At 39.1% G+C, this 20,230-nt stretch overlaps 1 protein-coding gene across 4 annotated transcripts in view; it reads right to left on the bottom strand.

Annotated features, from left to right (window-relative positions):
* Positions 1–4,033: 4,033 nt before the first annotated feature.
* CEP162 (centrosomal protein 162) overlaps positions 4,034–20,230 on the bottom strand; it is a 93,668-nt gene continuing 77,471 nt past the window's right edge. For all 4 annotated transcript variants that reach the window (XM_055535569.1, XM_055535570.1, XM_055535571.1 and 1 more), the window contains 4 exons: positions 18,351–18,492; positions 17,158–17,256; positions 12,017–12,151; positions 4,034–5,597 (listed from right to left, as the gene is read on the bottom strand). In XM_055535569.1, coding sequence (XP_055391544.1) covers positions 5,394–5,597; positions 12,017–12,151; positions 17,158–17,256; positions 18,351–18,492 — 580 coding nt within the window. In that variant the 3' untranslated portion in view covers positions 4,034–5,393. The remainder of the gene's footprint in view (positions 5,598–12,016; positions 12,152–17,157; positions 17,257–18,350; positions 18,493–20,230) is intronic.

The raw sequence follows: 20,230 nt of genomic DNA, 5'->3' as shown, positions 1-20,230 counted from the left end.
CTACAGCAATTAAGCCTGTTTCTGCAGCAGCCTTGCAATGATACCCTCTTGATCAGAGTCCTCAAGAGGCCCCTGCAATCATTGTCAATATCATCATTATCATTATGGATTTGATTCCTCTAGAAGATTCTAGGAAAATAAATGGGTAGGGGATGTGTGTGTGTGTATATACAATGAGAAAAATGATCAGACATTTGATGTAGGCATGGCAAACGAAGGAAGTGGTGGGAATGAGATGATCAAGGAGGAAGGGACAAAATCTTGAAGATCAGCAGGTTGTATGAATAAGGGGAGCGTGGTGGGCAGAATAATGTCCCTCCCTTGCCCACAAGGTAGCCAGGTGTGACAATGTTACTGTACAATGGCAAAGGGACTACAGATATTTTAGGGAAAAAATCCAAGAGGATTTCTATCTTCTAATAAATTACCTTTTAAAAGCATGATGCTTTGTCAAAAATTAGTGCTGGGCTGCAAATAAACAGGGTTCATAGACTCACCAGATGTAACGAATGTGGAAAGACTAAGGAAAAAAAAAACCAAAAATGCCATTCATAAGTGTCTTGAGCCTTACATTGCTCACAAGAGGAATCATTACCCAAGGTGAATGTCACAGCCACATAAAGCCTGAGTGTGATGGGAAAAGAGGATCCTGAGAGGAGATGGTGGGAAGAGTAGCCTGGATTATCCTGCAGGGGGCCTAATCTAATCACTTGGGTCCTTAAAAGAGGACAACACATCCCAGCTGAGCTTAGAGTCAGAGGGGGACGTAATCTTGGAAGAATGTCCCGAGAGGATGCAAGCTTGCTGGCAGTGAAGGTGGGAGAAGTGAGGGCGCAATCCAAGGGATGTGAGTGGCCTCTGAGAACTAAAAAAGCAAGGAAATACTCTCTCCTGGAGCCTCCAGGAGGAGCACACCCTGCTGATACCTGGATTTTAGCCAGATGAGAACTGTGTTGGATCCCTGACCTCCAGTCCGGTAAGGTGAGAAATCCGTGCTGGCTGAAGCCATTATGTTTGTGTAATTTGCTACCGTAGTAGTAGAAAACTACTACTGTAGTAGTAGGGAAGATTTGTATAGGAGGTGGAGATGGTCTGGTGGAGAGGGAGGCTGGGGTTGAGGATTCTGACATTAACACCTAAAAAGCAACAGGGTGAAGGAGGAACACGGGGCGCTGAAGCAGAGCTGGCAGTGCCATTTCACAGACTATTTGGAGTGAGAACATGGGAGTAGAGGAATAGAATAAACCTCTACCAGAAAAATAAGTAAAATGGTGACAGGACTTCTGTGGTGGTGGATATAGGAGTGGAAAAGGACAGATTGATATAAGCCTTATTTTGAAGAAATTGGCTACAGGTTTAATGACTCCACGTTGCGGAGAGTTAGTCGATGTATAAACTGAGTATCTGTGTCCTCTCAAAATCTCATGTTGAAACCCTGTTTCCCAGTATTAGGAGGCAGGGCCTTTGGGAGGTAAATAGGATTAAGTGAGGTCCTGAGAGTGGACCCCTCAGGAATAAAAGAATCAGCACTCTTATACGGGTCTCAAGAGAGCTTGTGTTTCTCCGCCCTCGGTCATATGAGGATACAATGAGAAGTCTGCTGTTTTCAAGCGAGGAAGCACCGACACCCTGATCTTAGACTTCTCAGCCTCCAGAACTTGAGGAATATGCTCGTTGTTTAAGCTACCTAATTTATGGTAATCTGTTACAAAGATCATGGCATCTGGTCCCATCACTTCATGGGAAGTAGATGGGGAAACAGTGGAAGCAGTGTCAGACTTTATTTTTGGGGGCTCCAAAATCACTGCAGATGGTGACTGCAGCAATGAAATTAAAAGACGCTTACTCCTTGGAAGGAAAGTTACGTCCAACCTAGATAGCATATTGAAAAGCAGAGACATTACTTTGCCAACAAAGGTCCATCTAGTCATGGCTATGGTTTTTCCAGTGGTTATGTATGGATGTGAGAGTTGGACTGTGAAGAAAGCTTAGCACCGAAGAATTGATGCTTTTGAACTGTGGTGTTGGAGAAGACTCTTGAGGGTCCCTTGGACTGCAAGGAGATCCAACCAGTCCATTCTGAAGATCAGCCCTGGGATTTCTTTGGAAGGAATGATGCTAAAGCTGAAACTTCAGTACTTTGGCCACCTCATGCGAAGAGTTGACTCATTGGAAAAGACTCCAATGCTGGGAGGAATTGGGGGCAGGAGGAGAAGGGGACGACAGAGGATGAGATGGCTGGATGGCATCACTGACTCGATGGACGTGAGTCTGAGTGAACTCCGGGAGTTGGTGATGGACAGGGAGGCCTGGCATGCTGCAATTCATGGGGTCGCAAAGAGTCGGACACGACTGAGAGACTGAACTGAACTGTTACAGCATCCCAGGTTGACAAAGACGGTCAAGGGTGCCTTAGAGTTTGGAACTGACTGGAGAATGTTGAAACCCAGGGGAGTGGGCAGCTGGTTTCAGGGAGAGAAGTAAAGGAGCTGGTTTCAAACACATTTGACTTTTTGTGGACACTGGGTAACTCGGGCAGGAACAGGGAATAGGGGCTGGAACCCAGGAGAAAGGAAGAGGAGACACAGACCCAATGTTATCCTGCTGGTAGCAGTAGCTGTACTGTGAGTATGAGAATAGCTATGATCTTTGGGGGCTGATGGGAGCAAAGGGTTGCATGTAGATGAAGGTCCAAGGACAACAGAAGGTGATAAATTTACTAAGCCCCTATTATTTGTGAGGAAGTAGGCTCCCATGAAAGTTCTGACCCCAAGTCAGAGGAGTAAGCACCAGCTTGATCTCATGAGTGCTCCTTGCACATGGCCAGGATGATGAGAAAAACAGGTAAGACGTGGGCATGCAAATATCTTTGGTCATTTACACTTCCTGACGCTGATGGGAAAAAACCAACTAGGATCTTTAGTCCACTCAGGCTTCTCCAATGAGCAGGCTCAATTTATCCCTTTTGTAAACAGTTCTTCTCTAATGACTTCACTTTTCCCTGCCTCACAAATTCAAGTTCCTCCCAGACCTTTCTCCAAGGAGTTACATAGGCCCTCTGCATCAGGTCTTCATACTGTAATATCAATACCCTATGGCAGGGGACACTGGAAGGCCACCGAAAGGGTTTATGTTCAGGGCAGGCTTGAGACTAGGTCACTGGGTCAGATTCCTGCTGTATTCTTGCCTCTTTATTTATGTGCTCCAAGGAGGCATACTTGGTATAATTACCACTGCCCACCCTTTTTTCCACGAAGTCTAGCCTCTTGCTACTGAATTTACTAACCCATTTTATTCCACTGATGGAATGTGGTGCCTCTTTCCTCTGTAGAACCCCTGATAATGCTGCTCTTCAAACGTTATTTCTTACAACAGTCCTATAAAGTAGGCATTGATGGGAAAAATTCCTATTTGCATTATTTAGGTGATTGTGATTGAAGCTTTCAACAAACCCAGACCTACTTTGCTTTCAGTTCAGTTGCGTCTGACTCTGTGATCCCGTAGGCTGCAACGTGCCAGGCTTCCCTCTTCATCACCAACTCCCGGAGCTTGTTCAAACTCATGTCCATTGAGTCAGTGATGCCATCCAACCATCTCATCCTCTGTTGTCCCCTTCTCCTACTTTTTTTTTTTTTCATAAAAGCCTTTCTCTTTTTTCAAGATGGTGTAAATGTGTCCACCTGTGTTCTCATCCTAGACCCTCAGTGCAAACCCTAAGGGCTGAGATATTGTCTCTGAGGTTTCTGGTTGTAACTAACAGTTCTGATAGTGCACATGGACCTTTACTCTGTAAATGAAACTGAAGCTGTGTCACATGTGCAGCTTATTCCACAATATGGAGTCCTCATCAAAACAGGATGTGCCTTCTCTGGAACTGATAATCTGTTTGATGTCTGTACTACTTGTGTTTCAGAATCAGCCATGCTTGTGCTTAGAATGAAAGGCCCATGGAGAGTCAGTCAAAAAGACAAAGGGAAGGTACAGTTATAAATGAATAGGTTTGCAGATAAAAAGTATACAAAACACATTCAAATAATAACCAAAATAGTTTATAACTTACAACTCTTTCACATAAAAAAATAGCAAATTTTAATTAATGCTTTCTACCCTTAGGAAAAGAACATTAAAAATGCTGGACATCAAGATATTAACTGTATTCCTTACATTTAATTTCCACATTTCACATTTAATACCTATAAGTTTACCAAGTTCTACTTCACATGTCCTTTATAAAGTACTTCACTTTGTAATGATTATTCTAGAATTGCACTTGCTGGCATGTGGTTATTGAGCACTTAGAATGTGGCTGGTTCAAACTGAGATGTGCTATAAATGGAAAACTTACCTGATTTTGGAAACTTAGGATGAAAAAAAGAATGTAAAATCCCAATTTTTATATTATTTTAGATATATTACATAAATTACCAAAATTAACTTCATTTGTTTCTTTTTACCTTTTTAAATGTGGCTATAAAAATTTTTAAATGACACGTGGCTCACAGGATCTTCCTATTGGACAGCAGTGAGCCAGAACATCTGAAAACAAAGCAGCCCCCAGGGAAAGCCCCAGCTACAGCTTTCATGCACCAGTATCTCATGTGCCTACTAGCTGCTTTGGGAAATGGAACTGTGATGTAAGAGAATAATCTGGCTACTTTTACACATGCTTTTAATTTCTTTAGTGAACATATATTTACTTCTTAAATGAAGTAAAAATGTTGCATTCTGTTTATCACCTTAGACTTACAAAAGAGGGACTGGCATTTGAGACACAGCATAAATGAAACAGTGAATAAATCAAATTCCCCTACTACTTGTGATATATACCTTGCACCTGTATCAGGTGCAAAATGAGGCGCCTAGAGGCAGGAGTGGAAATCTGGGAGAACACGAGAGCAACACGAGAGTTCACTATCTACCTGTACGCAAGTTACAACTCTCACCAGAATGAACATGAAGCACCATTACATCAGTGACTGTCTGAGCCACTGTGCTCACACTGCCCACCCCGTTTCTGTGAGAAAGAGGAGCTGTTCTTCTGGGCAAGAATTAAAAATACACACCTAGTCAATAATGGCCAAGTATCTGCAATTTTGTTTTCCTCCCATATCTAGCGTGTGAGGCCTTTTGCAATAAATATCACCAGTTCTAATCATCTGCCATAAAGGGATTTGTCTGTAAATTATTTAAAATGTTGATGACTAATTTTTTCCAGTAAAATACACTATTTAATGCTGCTCTTATTTTTCCCTAGCTGGTAAAATATGATTTATTTTGAAATGTTCTTGTGTTCCAGCAACATACTGGAACACTTTTTTCAAAAGCCTCCTTCTGATGGGGACCCCAACCATCTTCAGGCCTCTCTGTGAGGTCACGTGACATGTGAGTTTCTACTAATACTCTGGTGCGTTCACTTCTGCCAAAGCAACTGGCACGACCACCCCCTGCCGGTGCAGCTCTCGGAGAACATCCAAGATCGAGTCTAACTCTGTTCGGAACTTGTCCAGCTCCCGATTCTTCAACTGTGCAAGTCTTTTCCATTTCTCAATTTCTCTGTTTTGCTCGGTTTCTATTACTTGGTGTGTCTGCTGTATTATCTGCAAATTAAAAATATCACATTACTGTTAGAGTTTATCATGGGGATAATGAGCCTCGAAGAGCTTCTAGGAGCTCAACTGGGCCAATGCTGACAAGGGTAATCTGGCAACCTATGTATCCGAGGGGATGGGGCAGAGGGAGAGGAGCCTTACCTAACAGGCCCCATTGGATCAATAAAGGCTTATAAGCAAAGAGTAAGTGGGAATTTTAGTATCTAATTCTGATAGGGAGTTAAGAAGTTTAAAGTTTTTCATTTTAAGCCTGGGTTGGGGGCAGGGCAGGATTACCATTTAAAGCATTTAATACCCTGGAATGAATTCAAACATCCCTAAAATCCTGTTCTTAAGAACTGTACTTGAGATGCAATCAAGACAGTTAGTTTTAATGCAACATGTCACCACTAAGGAACCATACGTTGACACCTATCAAGTGCCAGGCTTGGCTTTAAGTCGTACATGTGTTAACATTTAATCTTGTAACACACTAGGAGATATTCTACATATCCATCTCCATTTAACAGGTAGGGAAAGAGAGTCACAAATAAGTAAAAAAAATTAATTCACCCTAGATTCACACAGAGGCCACTGGAGGCAGAGTTAGAATTCACACACAGGTGGGCTGGCCCCAGGGCTCCTGCTCTTAACCACCCATACTCGACTGCCTTGTTTATGACGATCAGTTTTTTTCAGCTGTGAAATAGCACCTTGTCTAGTAACTTACAATACTATTCTTATGATTTTATTAATAAAATACCTTACCAGAAGGGAAATGTTAATCACAGACATTATAAACCACACAAAGCGAGACATAAAAAAATAACTGATTACAGCAACAAAACCAATAATGTTTCCAGACGTTATACATGCTGAACCTCTGCAAGAAAATTTTTAATTCTGCCTGGCTATAGAATAATTACTTCATAATTTAATAATGAAATAAAAGAATTTTAGACACTGTATAAATAGGTACTTGAGTTATGGGGAATACAAAATGCTGTATGAATTTTCAATTCATTACTTTGATGTCTCATATATTAAAACTTGGCATTTAATGATTTGTCAATCATATTCAGACATAGTTGGCATAACATTGTACAAGTTAAAGGTATACAATTAAAAGACGCTAACTCCTTGGAATGAAAGTTATGACCAACCTAGACAGCTTATTAAAAAGCAGAGACATTACTTTGCCAACAAAGGTCTGTCTAATCAAGGCTATGGTTTTTCCAGTAGTCATGTATGGATGTGAGAGTTGGACTATAAAGAAAGCTGAGTGCCGAAGAATTGATGCTTTTGAACTGTGGTGTTGGAGAAGACTCTTCAGAGTCCCTGCAAGGAGATCCAACCAGTCCATCCTAAAGGAGATCAGTCCTGAGTGTTCATTGGAAGGACTGATGTTGAAGCTGAAGCTCCATTACTTTGGCCACCTGATGCGGAGAGCTGACTCATTTGAAAAGACCCTGATGCTGGGAAAGATTGAAGGCAGGAGGAGAAGGGGACAACAGAGGATGAAATGGTTGGATGGCATCACTGACTCAATGGACATGAGTTTGGGTAAACGCTGGGAGTTGGTGATGGACAGGGAGGCCTGGCGTGTTGCAGTCCATGGGGTCACAAAGAGTCGAACACGACTGAGCAGACAAATACTCTTTTTGATATGTCCCCATGTGGGTTTGACTTGCATTTCCCTCATAATTAGTGATGTTGAGCATCTGGAAAAGGTCAGTTTTCATTCCAATCCCAAAGAAAGGCAATGCCAAACTATGGCACAACTGCACTCATCTCACATGCTAGTAAAGTAATGCTCAAAATTCTCCAAGCCAGGCTCCAGCAATACGTGAACCATGAACTTCCTGATGCTCAAGCTGGTTTTAGAAAAGGCAGAGGAACCAGAGGTCAAATTGCCAACATCTGCTGGATCATGGAAAAAGCAAGAGAGTTCCAGAAAAACATCTATTTCTGCCTCACTGACCATGCCAAAGCCTTTGACTGTGTGGATCACAATAAACTGTGGAAAATTCTGAAAGAGATGGGAATACCAGACCACCTGACCTGCCTCTTGAGAAATCTGTATGCAGGTCAGGAAGCAACAGTTAGAACTGGACATGGAACAACAGACTGGTTCCACATAGGAAAAGGAGTCTGTCAAGGCTGTATATTATCACCCTGCTTATTTAACTTATATGCAGAGTACATCATGAGAAACGCTGGACTGGAAGAAACACAAGCTGGAATCAAGATTGCCGGGAGAAATATCAATAACCTCAGATATGCAGATGACACCACCCTTATGGCAGAAAGTGAAGAGGAACTAAAAAGCCTCTTGATGAAAGTGCAAGTGGAGAGTGAAAAAGTTGGCTTAAAGCTCACCATTCAGAAAACGAAGATCATGGCATCTGGTCCCATCACTTCATGCGAAACAGATGGGAAAACAGTGGAAACAGTGTCAGACTTTATTTTTCTGGGCTCCAAAATCACTGCAGATGGTGACTGCAGCCATGAAATTAAAAGACGCTTACTCCTTGGAAGGAAAGTTATGATGAACCTAGATAGCATATTCAAAAGCAGAGACATTACTTTGCCAACAAAGGTCCGTCTAGTCAAGGCTACGGTTTTTCCTGTGGTCATGTATAGATGTGAGAGTTGGACTGTGAAGAAGGCTAAGCACCGAAGAATTGATGCTTTTGAAGTATGGTGTTGGAGAAGACTCTTGAGAGTCCCTTGGACTGCAAGGAGATCCAACCAGTCCATTCTGAAAGAGATCAGCCCTGGGATTTCTTTGGAGGGAATGATGCTGAAGCTGAAACTCCAGTACTTTGGCCACCTCATGCGAAGAGTTGACTCATTGGAAAAGACTCTGATGCTGGGAGGGATTGGGGGCAGGAGGAGAAGGGGACAACAGAGGATGAGATGGCTGGATGGCATCACTGACTCGATGGATGTGAGTCTCAGTGAACTCCAGGAGTTGGTGATGGACAGGGAGGCCTGGCGTGCTGCGATTCATGGTGTCAAGAGTCGGACACGACTGAGCGACTGAACTGAACTCAACTGAGCATCTTTTCATATAGCTGTGGGGCATTTAAATATCTTCTTTGGAACAATGTCTGTTCAGATCCTTTGCCCACTTTTTAAATGTTTTTTTTTTTTTTTTTTTTTTTTTTTGCTATTGAGTTGTATGAATCACAGCTTGCCTTTACATCATGTTGATTATCTCCTTGCTTGTGCAGATGCTTTTTTAGTTTGATGTGGTCCCATTTGTTTATTGTTTTTTTTGTTGCTTGTGCTTTAGGTATCATATCCAAAAGGGCTCTATGACAAGACACATATCAGCAAGCTTTTACCCTGTGTTTTATTCTAAGAATTTTATGGTTTCTGGTCTTTAATCCATTTAGAGTAATTTTTGTGAATGGTATAAGACAGGGATCTAGTTTGTCTTTTGCATGTAAATATTACATTTCCCCAGAACCATTTATAATGAAAAGTGTCTTTTCTCCACTGAGTATTCTTGGCTCCCTTAACAAATATGTACACGTGGATTTATTTCTTGGTTCTAGATTCTATTCCTTTGGGCTATGTGTTTGTTTTTAATGCCAGGACCATACTGTTTTGATTACTTCAGCTTTGTAATATAGTTTGAAATTAGGAAATGAAGATACCTCCTGTTTTGTTGTTCTACCTTAGGATTGCTTTGACTCTGCCTGGTCTGTGTGGTTCCAAACAAATTTCATAATGCTTTTTTTGTTAGTATAAAAAATGCCATTGGAATCTTGACAGAGATCACAGTGAATCTATAAATGGCTTTGGACATTTTACAGTATCAATTCTTATGAATCATGAACACTGAATACCTTTGTGTTTAATTTCATCAATGCCTTATAGTTACCAACATACAGATCTTTTACATCCTTAGATAGATTTATTTCCAAGTATTTTATTCTTCTTGATATTATTATAAGTGGAATTATTTTATTCTTCAGATAATTTGTTGTTAGTTTATAGAAACATTACTGACTTTTGCATACTGATTTTGGTATCCGAGAACTTTACTGAATTCGCTAACCCGCAGTTTTTAGGTAGAGTCTTGAGGATTTTCTTTATATAAAATAATGTCATTCACAAATAGAGACAATTTCATCCTTTGCCTGACTGCTCTGGCTAAGGCTTCTAATACTATGTTGAATAAGAGTGTGAGAATGAGCATTCTTCTCTTGTTTCTGATCTTAGCAGAAAAGCTTCCAACCTGTCACTACTGATTTTCATGATAACTGAAAGGCAACCCACTCCAGTATTCTTGGCTGGAGAATTCCATGGACAGAGGAGTCTGGCGGTACAGTCCATGAGGTCACAAAGAGTCAGACACGACTGAGAGACTAACACACACACATGTGGTCCTGTTATATACGGCCTTTATCATGTTGAGGTATGTTATTTTTATACCTAATTTGTTGAGAGTTTTTTTTATCAAGAATGGGTGTTTGTGTTAAATGGTTTTTCTATATTGATTGAGATGTGTGTGTGTGTGTGTGTGTGTGTGCATGCTTAGTCATGTCCAACTCTTTGCAGTCCCATGGACTGTAGCCTGCCAGGCTCATCTGCCCATGAAATTTTCCAGGCAAGAATACTGAAGTGGGGTGCTAGTTTCTACTGCAGGAGATCTTCTCACCCAGGGACTGACCCTGTGTCTCTTGTGTCTCCTGCACTGGCAGGAAGATTCTTCACCACTAGTGCCACCTTGGAAGCCCTGCTTAAGATGATGATATGATCTTTATCTTCAGTTAGAATCTGAAAAAGAGTATGTGTATATGTATAAATGAATCACTCTGCTGTATACCAGAAACTAACACAACATTGTCAATCAACTACTCCAACAGAAAACAAAACAGAAGAACAAAGTCAAAAGTTTGCTCTAGCACCACATATAGTGAAACCTTTGCGTTTTCTAGTGGAGACTTGCTTCCTAGATTAGTAGAGATGTTTGTAAGAAGCTACATGGTAGTATATTTTTTTGGTCTTGTGTTTTTTTTTTTTTTTCCAGAATTGAAATTATGCAAGAAATTTAGTATTTTCAGTCACGTGTGAAAGGGACCCTTTAAACCAGTGGTTTTCCTTGCTATTTGGAAGCTGCTCTCAGTTCTGAGTTTGCAATTTTATTGGAGTAGTTGATTTATAATGCTGTGTTAAGTTTCAGGTGTACTGCAAGTGATTCACTTATACATATACAAATATTCTTTCTTTTTCAGATTTTTTTTTCCTATATAGGTTACTATAGAATACTGAGTAGAATTCTCTGCTATACAGTAGGTCCCTATTGGTTATATATGTAGTGGTGTGCATACGGTAATCCCAAACTCCTGATTTATCCCTCCCTTATATCACATTTCCCCTTTGATAACCATACGTTTGTTTTTGAAAGTCTATTTTATAAATACGTTCATTTGTATCATTTTTTTAGATTCCACATACAAGCAATATAGTAAGATATCTGTCTTTCTCTGACTTGCTTCACTTCGTATGATAATCTCTAGGTTCACCAATGTTGTTGCAAATGGTATTACTTTGTTCTTTTTTATAGCTGAGTAATATTCCATTGTATGTATTTACCATATCTTCTTTATCCATTCCTCTGTTGATGGACATTTAGGTTGCTTCCCTCTCTTGGCTATTGTAAATAGTGCTGCAATGAACACGGGTGCATGTAGCTTTTCGAATTATGGTTTTCTTCAGATAAATGCCCAGGAGTGGGATTGCTGGGTCATATGGTATTTCAATGTTTAGTTTTTTAAGGAACCTCCATACTGTTCTCCAGGGTGGTTGCACCAATTTACGTTTCCACTAACAGTATATGAGAGTCCCCTTTTCTCCACACCCTTTCCAGCATTTACTGTTTGTACACTTTTTCATGATGGCCATTCTGGTAAGAGGTGCTATCTCATTGTAGATTTGATTTGCATTTCTTTGGTAATTAGTGATGCTGAGCATCTTTTCTTTCCTTTTTGGCCATCTGGATATGTTCTTTGAAGAAGTATCTATTTAGATCTTCTGCCAATGTTTGATTGTTTTGCTTTTTTGATATAGAGCTGTATGAGCCGTTTATTGAAATGACTTAAATGTGTAACATGGTTCCCAAGAGTCCTATTCCCAGGGTAAAATGCTTCTCTTTTAGGCATTCATCAATAATTAAGAACATAATACAAAAGTTGTTTCTCTATTTTTCTAGATATAAGGTAAACCAATCTTCAGGTATTTGAGAATTAGTCTTATTTTCTCTTAAAAGCTATACATTTATCTATAATAAAACCAATATATAATGAAAACATTCTGAAAGAAGTAATCTGTTAGGGATGACAAAAACACAGTAAACTGGAAGTACTTAAATGTGAAGAACTGTACAAATATGTAAATGTGATTTACTAATTTACCTGCTGAAGCTCCTGTTCTCTTTGCTCATGTCTCATTTCCATCTGTTTGATTTTCTTTTCTAAGACCATAAAATGTTTCATCTCCGGTGTATGATTTTCTTTGGCTTCTCTCAATTCTTCCAAGAGTTTTGTAATCTAAAGTTGAGATACGGGGCATTCATGTCAGTGTATGGCAAAACCACTACAATACTGTCAAGTAATTAGCCTCCAATTAAAATAAATACATTTATATTTAAAAAAGGAGATATGAAATAAATGGGAAATTATAACAAGGAAATAATTCATTTTCCACTGGCAATCATTAGAAGTAAGAACATTCACTGCATATTCTTTGTATAAAATTTCTTTAGACCAGAGCCTTCTTGTTAACATCAAAGGTATCTGGAGTTGTTAGAGTAATAGCTTTCATTTCTTTGGTCCAGAAAGTAAAGGCTCATCCTAGCCCTGAACTGACCTCACATTTGAAAAGGTTCCAGATGATCAGACCATTTTCTCCCTCCCAGGTATGCAGGCTGGCTGTAGTGTTCAAAATTAAGTTGGGCACTTTTTCTGATGTATTCAGCCTTGCTACAAAGTATATGTTAATAGTGTGACTACTTTTTGGATTAAATAATACATTTAAAGCACACAGCTAGTTGAATAAATATGAATCCTTTTTTGTCAACCTCCTATAATTCTATTTGTAATTCTCTTCTAGTTCTTATCATCTTATAACTTATAATAATTCATTCCACATGTGAACATGCACATATAAACAGAGATAAGTAAGTGGTGAACTCTTCCTGTGCTGGCTGTGTCTTAGGCTCTAGAGTGCACAGTCCCTGTCCTCATAGAGATGACAGTCTAGCACAGTACCTCCTTTTTCATGTCATGGCCCAGAAAAAAAAAAAGGTAAAATTTTTATGGCACCAGGGAGTGAAATGGAGGTGATATGAGGGATCTCTATATTGGACTTCATAAAGCAATAGCACTCTTTATACCATATAATTACGATAACCTGCCATTATCAAAATGAAAAATAATTAACAAGCAAATGAAAATGGATAAAGTTAACAATCAATCATGTTTTACAAGGAACCACCTAGTATCTCAAAACACCAATAATACTTAAAAAAAAAAAGAACCAATATACTCTTCTGACGTTAGTTTAAAAAATGTGAAAATATAAGCAAATTAAATCAGTGGCAAATCTAAATAGTTTAAATGTAGGCCATCCTGGATATCACCAGTGACCAAATAAACAAACAGACCTTAATGGGGATGACTTACAGAAAGGTTGGGGAGATGTTGTACATACCATGCCATGGTGTTGAGTGGTGGGCAAAAAAATCTTGTCTGAAAACAAAATTGTAAAAAACAAACCCCTGCAAACAAAAACTACCCCCAAAACAAAACAAGCAATGATTATTGAACTAAGAAAGCTGTCAGAGGCACTGTCATATATGTATTAGTCAAATATCATTTCATCCTCTACAAACATCTTAATGATTGAAAAATGACTGAGTTTGTTTTTAGACCACCTTTCCAGTCACCATCATCTTGTGACCACAGGTAACCCATTCTGGGTACACCAGGAAAGTTCTAGTCTAGAGCAAGGAGCAGGTGAGTGAATGACAGCTCTAACATGACGTGCTGCGGTGGAGAGATGCGTGCACAGCAAGGTGCTGAGTGAGGGACACGTAACCTGAAGGAGAGGTGGCTGCAGGCTTCTCAATCGGAGGCAGCTGTGCCTGAACCGAGTCTTAAAGGATAAGCAGTAATGAGTTATGGCAGTATCGTGGGCTAGGCGCTATGCTAAGTACTTTACAAATGTTGACTCAGTTGACCTTTTTTATCAGAACTTATATTTGTTTATGGTCTCATTACCCAAAAAAAAAATAAGCTCCATGCTGCTGCTGCTGCTAAGTTGCTTCAGTTGTGTCCAACTCTGTGAGACCCCATAGACGGCAGCCCACCAGGCTCTGCCGTCCCTGGGATTCTCCAGGCAAGAACACTGGAGTGGGTTGCCATTTCCTTCTCCAATGCATGAAAGTGAAAAGTGAAAGTGAAGTCGCTCAGTTGTGTCTGACTCTTTGCGACCCTATGGACTGCAGCCTACCAGGCTCCTCTTCCGTCCATGGGATTTTCCAGGCAAGAGTACTGGAGTGGGGTGCCATTGCCTTCTCCAGATAAGCTCCATGAGAACTGGAATTTTGTCTTTGTTCTCTTCAGTTTTCCTAGCTCCTACAGCTGTGCACAGCAGAGGGTGCTTAACAATCATCCATGAATAAATTAATGGAGTCACCTCTCAAAGATTCAACATTTTTAAATTACATAAATTCAGAGATTTGGTTCCAGACAAAGAGTAGAGATAACTTTCCTTCATTTGTACCTCTTACAAAGTACCTTTAAGAGTATAATTAAAGTTGAGTCTTTAAAAAAATTCTTATATTTTAGTGAATTTAGTGAATATGTTCATTGGAGGCAACTGGATACATAAGGAAAGATGCATGATCAAAAGTGTTTCCTGCTTTAACACACACACACACACACACACACACACAAATCTCAATATCCCTGGGACCAAACAACATCCAAAATGTATACTGTCTAAAGTTCTTATCATATCCATTTGCTAACCCAAACACCTCAAAAAAAAAAAAAAAAAAGAAAGGTGTGAGGTTAAAAATGCTTCTTGCTACTTGAATACTATAGAAAAACTTGGCAACAACCTGAATGTCCACTGATAGGGGATTGGTGAAAAAGTAAAGTAACTGAGAGCCTTGAACCTGGAGCCAGAGGCCCTGAGTCCTATGCTGGTATTTTAGTTATGGCCTGGTAACCTCAGGTTACTTTAGCCACCTGATGAGAGAAACAACTCATTAGCTGGGAAAGATTGAGGGCAAGAGGAGAAGGGGGCAACAGAGGATAAGATGGTTGGACAGCATCACTGACTCAATGGATGTGAGCTTGAGCAAACTCAGGGAGATAGTGAAGGACAGGGAAGCCTGGCGTACTGCAGTTCATGGGGTCACAAAGAGTTGGATGTGACTTAGGGACTGAACAACAACCACCACCTCAGGTAAGTTATTTCACTTTTCTTACCATCAGTTTCTTCGTATATAAAATGGGAATAATAGTACTGACTCTTTTGGGTTATTGTGAGAACCACACAGAACACTTAACACAGTGCCTAGTGTATATAGGAAACCCTTAATAAACAATAACTATCATTATTACAGTTTTGACTCCTATTATAAAATGTAGGTTCAGGTAAATATTTAGCCATACAGTGATCATAAGCCACCCCTGGTACTGTGGATACAGGCTAGGAAATAGCTTCACTTAGGTATGGAAATCAAACCAGAAATCCTGCCCAACTGTACTCAGTCAGTGGCATCCCTCTTGCCCCAACTTCAGAGCTCAGGCAGTGGCCCTGCCCAAAAACAGACCCTGAGAGCAAGCCCTACGCAGCCAAGACGACCAGCAGACATACCCAGAAACCCAAGCTGAGCTGACGGGTGAAGAACCATCTCTGCCAAAGCAAACCTGACTCAAATGCACAGATAATCAATGTGGGAATCAAGGATTACAAAAAAATCAGGGTAAATATGACACTATCAAAGGAACCTAAAAAGGTCCAATAACTGACTTGAACTATGTTGAAAAAATTGAAATTACTCAGTTTTTTCTTATAGCTCTATGAAACTGCTTTAAAAACAAGCAGTCAAAAACCAGAATTCACCACTTTTGATACATACACAGCGTGCTTTCACTCAAGGCCATGATGCAGTATGCGACAGCAACACATTTCTTAAACAACCAGAGAACCCAGTCAATATAGAGACAACTATTTTCAAGCACTGGCTAATAGCGCTGCAGGACTACAATTCATCAGAGAAAGGAAACAAACAGAACGAGCTCTATGGCGACCTAGTGTGTTGGCTGGAGGCAGTTTTGGAGTAACTCCTGGAGGTTATACGGGCTAGGAACGGTTCATATTCCCACTGGCCTGAGATGAAATGGTTCATAACATACAGGCCATCAGAGAGGACCTTTAGAGGGTTATCAGAGGTGGGAATAAATAAGCTCTGTTAAAACAGCTATTGTAAGTACAGTCCATATCAAAAGGCGGACTGTCATTAGCTTTATTCAAGAAATGAAGTGATTTCCTTAGTCTTCTAGTTAAACAGGCTTGGAAATCCTGTGTTACAGCTTTTCTATTTTCAAAATATTTAGCTATTTCCAAACTAAGAACACGATAACTTGACCAAAATTGATCTTCCTCTTCATCTGGCAAACATGAACACGTATTTCCTTTTAATGTTTTCCTAAAAATTTTATTTCAGGTCTGTGAGGTTCTTTAAGTTTATTACTTATACAACAAAGTTTATGTATATTTTCGACACTGAAAAGTATACATAGTGTTCAGCTACAGTTCTTCAACTCCTAGAACAAGGTGTTTAAGTGGATAGTTGTGTGACTGTGGACTAGTTTACATTAATCTTTCCATGATGCAATTTAGTTGTAAGTTTCACTTTTATCATGTGATTTAATAAGCCCTCAAATAATTTTTAAAAAATGAACACATGTATACCTGTGGCGGATTCATTTTGATATTTGTCAAAACTAATACAATTATGTAAAGTTTAAAAATAAAATAAAAATTTAAAAAAAAATGATGTATAAGCTTCAAAGAATAGAATGCAGTTTGATTTTTCATACTTTCTAGAATCAAAAGGATCTCAGAGTAATCAAAATGGTGAGTTTCCAGAAAGATCGATTTCCTGTAATGGTATTGTTCTTGATGATCCAGCATTACTTTCATAATAATTTACTTACCTTTTTCTTAACTAAATTAAATAATCTTACTACTTATTGCAGAAATGGCCTTAACTATACCACTTTACCTCCTAAAAAATCAAAACAACCAAACCAAATCTGCCCCATTTCCCCACTCCCCAGAAAATCTTAGAAAATACAAACATAAATAATTTAATTGATATCTGACTTCATCTGGGGAAATATTAATATTTTCTTGACATGATAAGACATTTCTGAATTATCTCCATTTGTACATTTAAATTAAAGAATTATGCAGGAGTATATGATTGAAATGGCTGAGAAGCTTATGTTAGCACAATACTTTGGCTATTTCTTACCTCTTTCTGTAGGATTTCTTCTCGAACTTGAGAAACTACAAGAGACTCTTGCTTACTCTGCAGCTCATTGACTTGATTTTGAAAATGTTTTATAAGTACCTAGGAAATTATATTAGCAGTACTGTGTTAGTCAAGTTTTTCCATGAACATTTGAAAAATAAAGGAAAGTGAACTAATGACCTTTGTATGTATTAAAAAAATTAAAAGGATCCTATTTTAAAATTTCCTGAATCTAACAATAGTGTTTTTACATAAAAGAAAATTTACAATAATTTCACATCTCATATCTTGTCCATGCTCAAACTTCCACAACTGATGGATATCTTTTTAATTAAGATGCTGTTAAATTATTATGGGTGGGAGAGGTGGTCATGAGAGAATTATTTCTTGAAGTCACCCCTGCCACCCAGCTTGGTTTTTAGAATTAAAACCTACAAAAAAGATGAAGAGCACATGGAACATTCGTATATTCTTCAACTTGAATTATTCACTGCTAGTGTTTTGCTATATTTGCTTTCTTTTCTTTTTTCTTAGATACCTCATTTGAAAGTAAGTTGAAAGTTCTCTTTTAATGATTTTTTTTTCAACTTGCAAAAGCCACAGAAGACAGGCCACATAGTTGACATTGGTAAATATTACAAGCTGATATATGTACTATCCAAGAAGGACAACACCCTTGAGGAAATGCAGATGAACTGTCAACACGCCCTGTCATAATTCTCAGATGATTATGCTTTGTATTGACTAGAATTATGTACATGTCTCTGTTCATTACTTTATCCCCCGTGCCTGAACGGCTAGGAAACATTATTTAATGAAAAACAGGAAAGAAGAGTGACTTGTCAGTTTGGACTTCGGGTGAAGGGAGATGGTTCAACACAGGTTCAAGCGCTAAGGTCCTAATCACATTCAATTTATCCCTGAACCACTATTACACTATTAGGAGAAAGACTATTTGAGAAATACAGGGACAAAATTGCAAAAACACTTATTTAGATGTATAACAGTAAAGTTGAATAGTTAAACACATGTATGGTAAGGGTGTCAACTTCTATTAAAAAAAAAAAGCAATGATAATTTCTTATTTCTATCACCAACCTCAAGCAGTGAAGTTAAGTACTTCCAGATACTTTGGGAATGATCTTAAAAAAAAAAAAATCACATTACAGTCAAAGTTTATTAAAGTCACCTACCTCCTGAGTTGCTATTTTACGATTTAGTTCAGCTACTTTGGAAGAAGAATTCTCAACTGCATTTTGGCAAAGGAGTTTCTCTACTTCCCTCTGATGAGATGTTTTGAGAGATGTGATGTGTGCTGCAGTTTCTTCCTTGAACCTTTACAGCAAATTAAAGAAAACCACACATAAAAGTGGTTCTTCAACCTCTAATTCAGTTAGCCTATAAACAGTATAAGAAGCCTGGAGAGTAAAGAAGCAAACAGAGAGAAGGCACCAGTATCTACTGCGCTGTGCTCGGTGCTTTAGCCATTACTGCCTAGGAATTCCTACAGTTACTCCATGAGCTTGCTCTTATTTACTCAATTTTATAAAGGCAAACTTGAGTGCAGGAAAGAGTTGATATGTCTGGGGTCCTAGGTCAGTAAATTGTAGAGCTGGGGTTTGAGCCCAGCAGAGCTGGACACCACCACCAGCCTGGGGCACTTTGAGAGAAACAAAGGCTCTAAATGTTGTCTGGATTTAAGGCAAAGAGCTTGTTATTTTATCTTTTAAGATAAATTCAGATTTATGGTCCCAATTCTTTAGATTCTCAAATGCTTTGTCTCTAGGCAACACTCACAAGTTTTTGGTCCACAGATAACTTCAGGGCTAGCTCCAGGTTGTGCGAATAAAATGATCTTTATGGTAATTCTTAGGACATAAGGTAGTCTGAACCTAATTGGACCATTAAATGTGAGAGACTGCTCATTTGTCTCTGTGACAAAATTTATGCATTCAGTGGCAATTCAGTAAATGGCAAAGTTATGACTAAAATGTGGGACATTTTTTACAGGTAAACATTTCCTCTATTATTGGAAAAATTATTAAAAAATGACACAATTTTATTGAAAGCAGATATTTAGCAATCACTGTTGAAACTTATTAATACAGCAATCCCCAAACTATAAACAAACATATCAGTTGCTTATTTGACTATATGAATACTTCTTCACCGAAACACTGTTATTAGGGTCCTAAGACAAGCATAAAAGTCTAAAGTACCCATGATATAACTGAACTATAGTAAAATACAGCCAAAAGAAGAAAGGTTACTTTTCATGTCTCCAGTTCAGAGCTGTCTGAGAAACAGACTAATGACACTAAAAAATTATAAATTTATGTCTAGGAAAATTTACAGGTAATTTTAAATTATCTTTGGAGACGTCACTTTGCTTACAAAGGTCCAGATAGTCAAAGCTATGTTTTTTCCAGTAGTATTGTATAGATGTGAGAGTTGGACCATAAAGAAGGCTGAGCGCCGAAGAACTGATGCTTTCAAATTATGGTGCTGGAGAAGACACTTCAGAGTCTCTTGGACAACAAGGAAATCAAGCCCGTCAATCTTAAAAGAAATCAACCCTGAATATTCATTGGCAGGACTGATGCTGAAGCTCTAATACTTTGGCCACCTGATGCGAAGAGCTGACTCAGTAGAAAAGACCCTGATACTGGGAAAGATGGAGGGCAGGAGGAGAAGGGGATGACAGAGGATGAGATGGTTGGATGGCATCACCGACTCAATGGACATGAACCTGAGCAAACTCCAGGAGATAGTGAAGGACAGGGAAGCCTGGTGTACTGCAGTCCATGGGGTCGAAAAGAGTCAGATGTGACTAAACATCATCAGAATGACTCAACAACACGATTCTTTTCAACTGGTTTCATTACTACTATCATATTCAGGACAAAGAATCAAGGTTGCAATTTGGAAGTGATACAACTGCCATGATGGCTCAATCAGATGTGGCTGCCTATCAATCAATAAGCATTTGTTAGGTGCTTCTGCTTATTCTCCCTGCACTCTGCCAGGTCCTATCTCTTCCTTCATTTAGGCACTCACTACTCACTCTGATGCT

Source organism: Bubalus kerabau, chromosome 9, assembly GCF_029407905.1.
Source record: "Bubalus kerabau isolate K-KA32 ecotype Philippines breed swamp buffalo chromosome 9, PCC_UOA_SB_1v2, whole genome shotgun sequence".
NCBI lineage: Eukaryota > Metazoa > Chordata > Mammalia > Artiodactyla > Bovidae > Bubalus > Bubalus kerabau.
The sequence above is the reverse complement of the archived record's forward strand: the minus strand, read 5'-3'. Positions and strand labels throughout refer to the sequence as shown.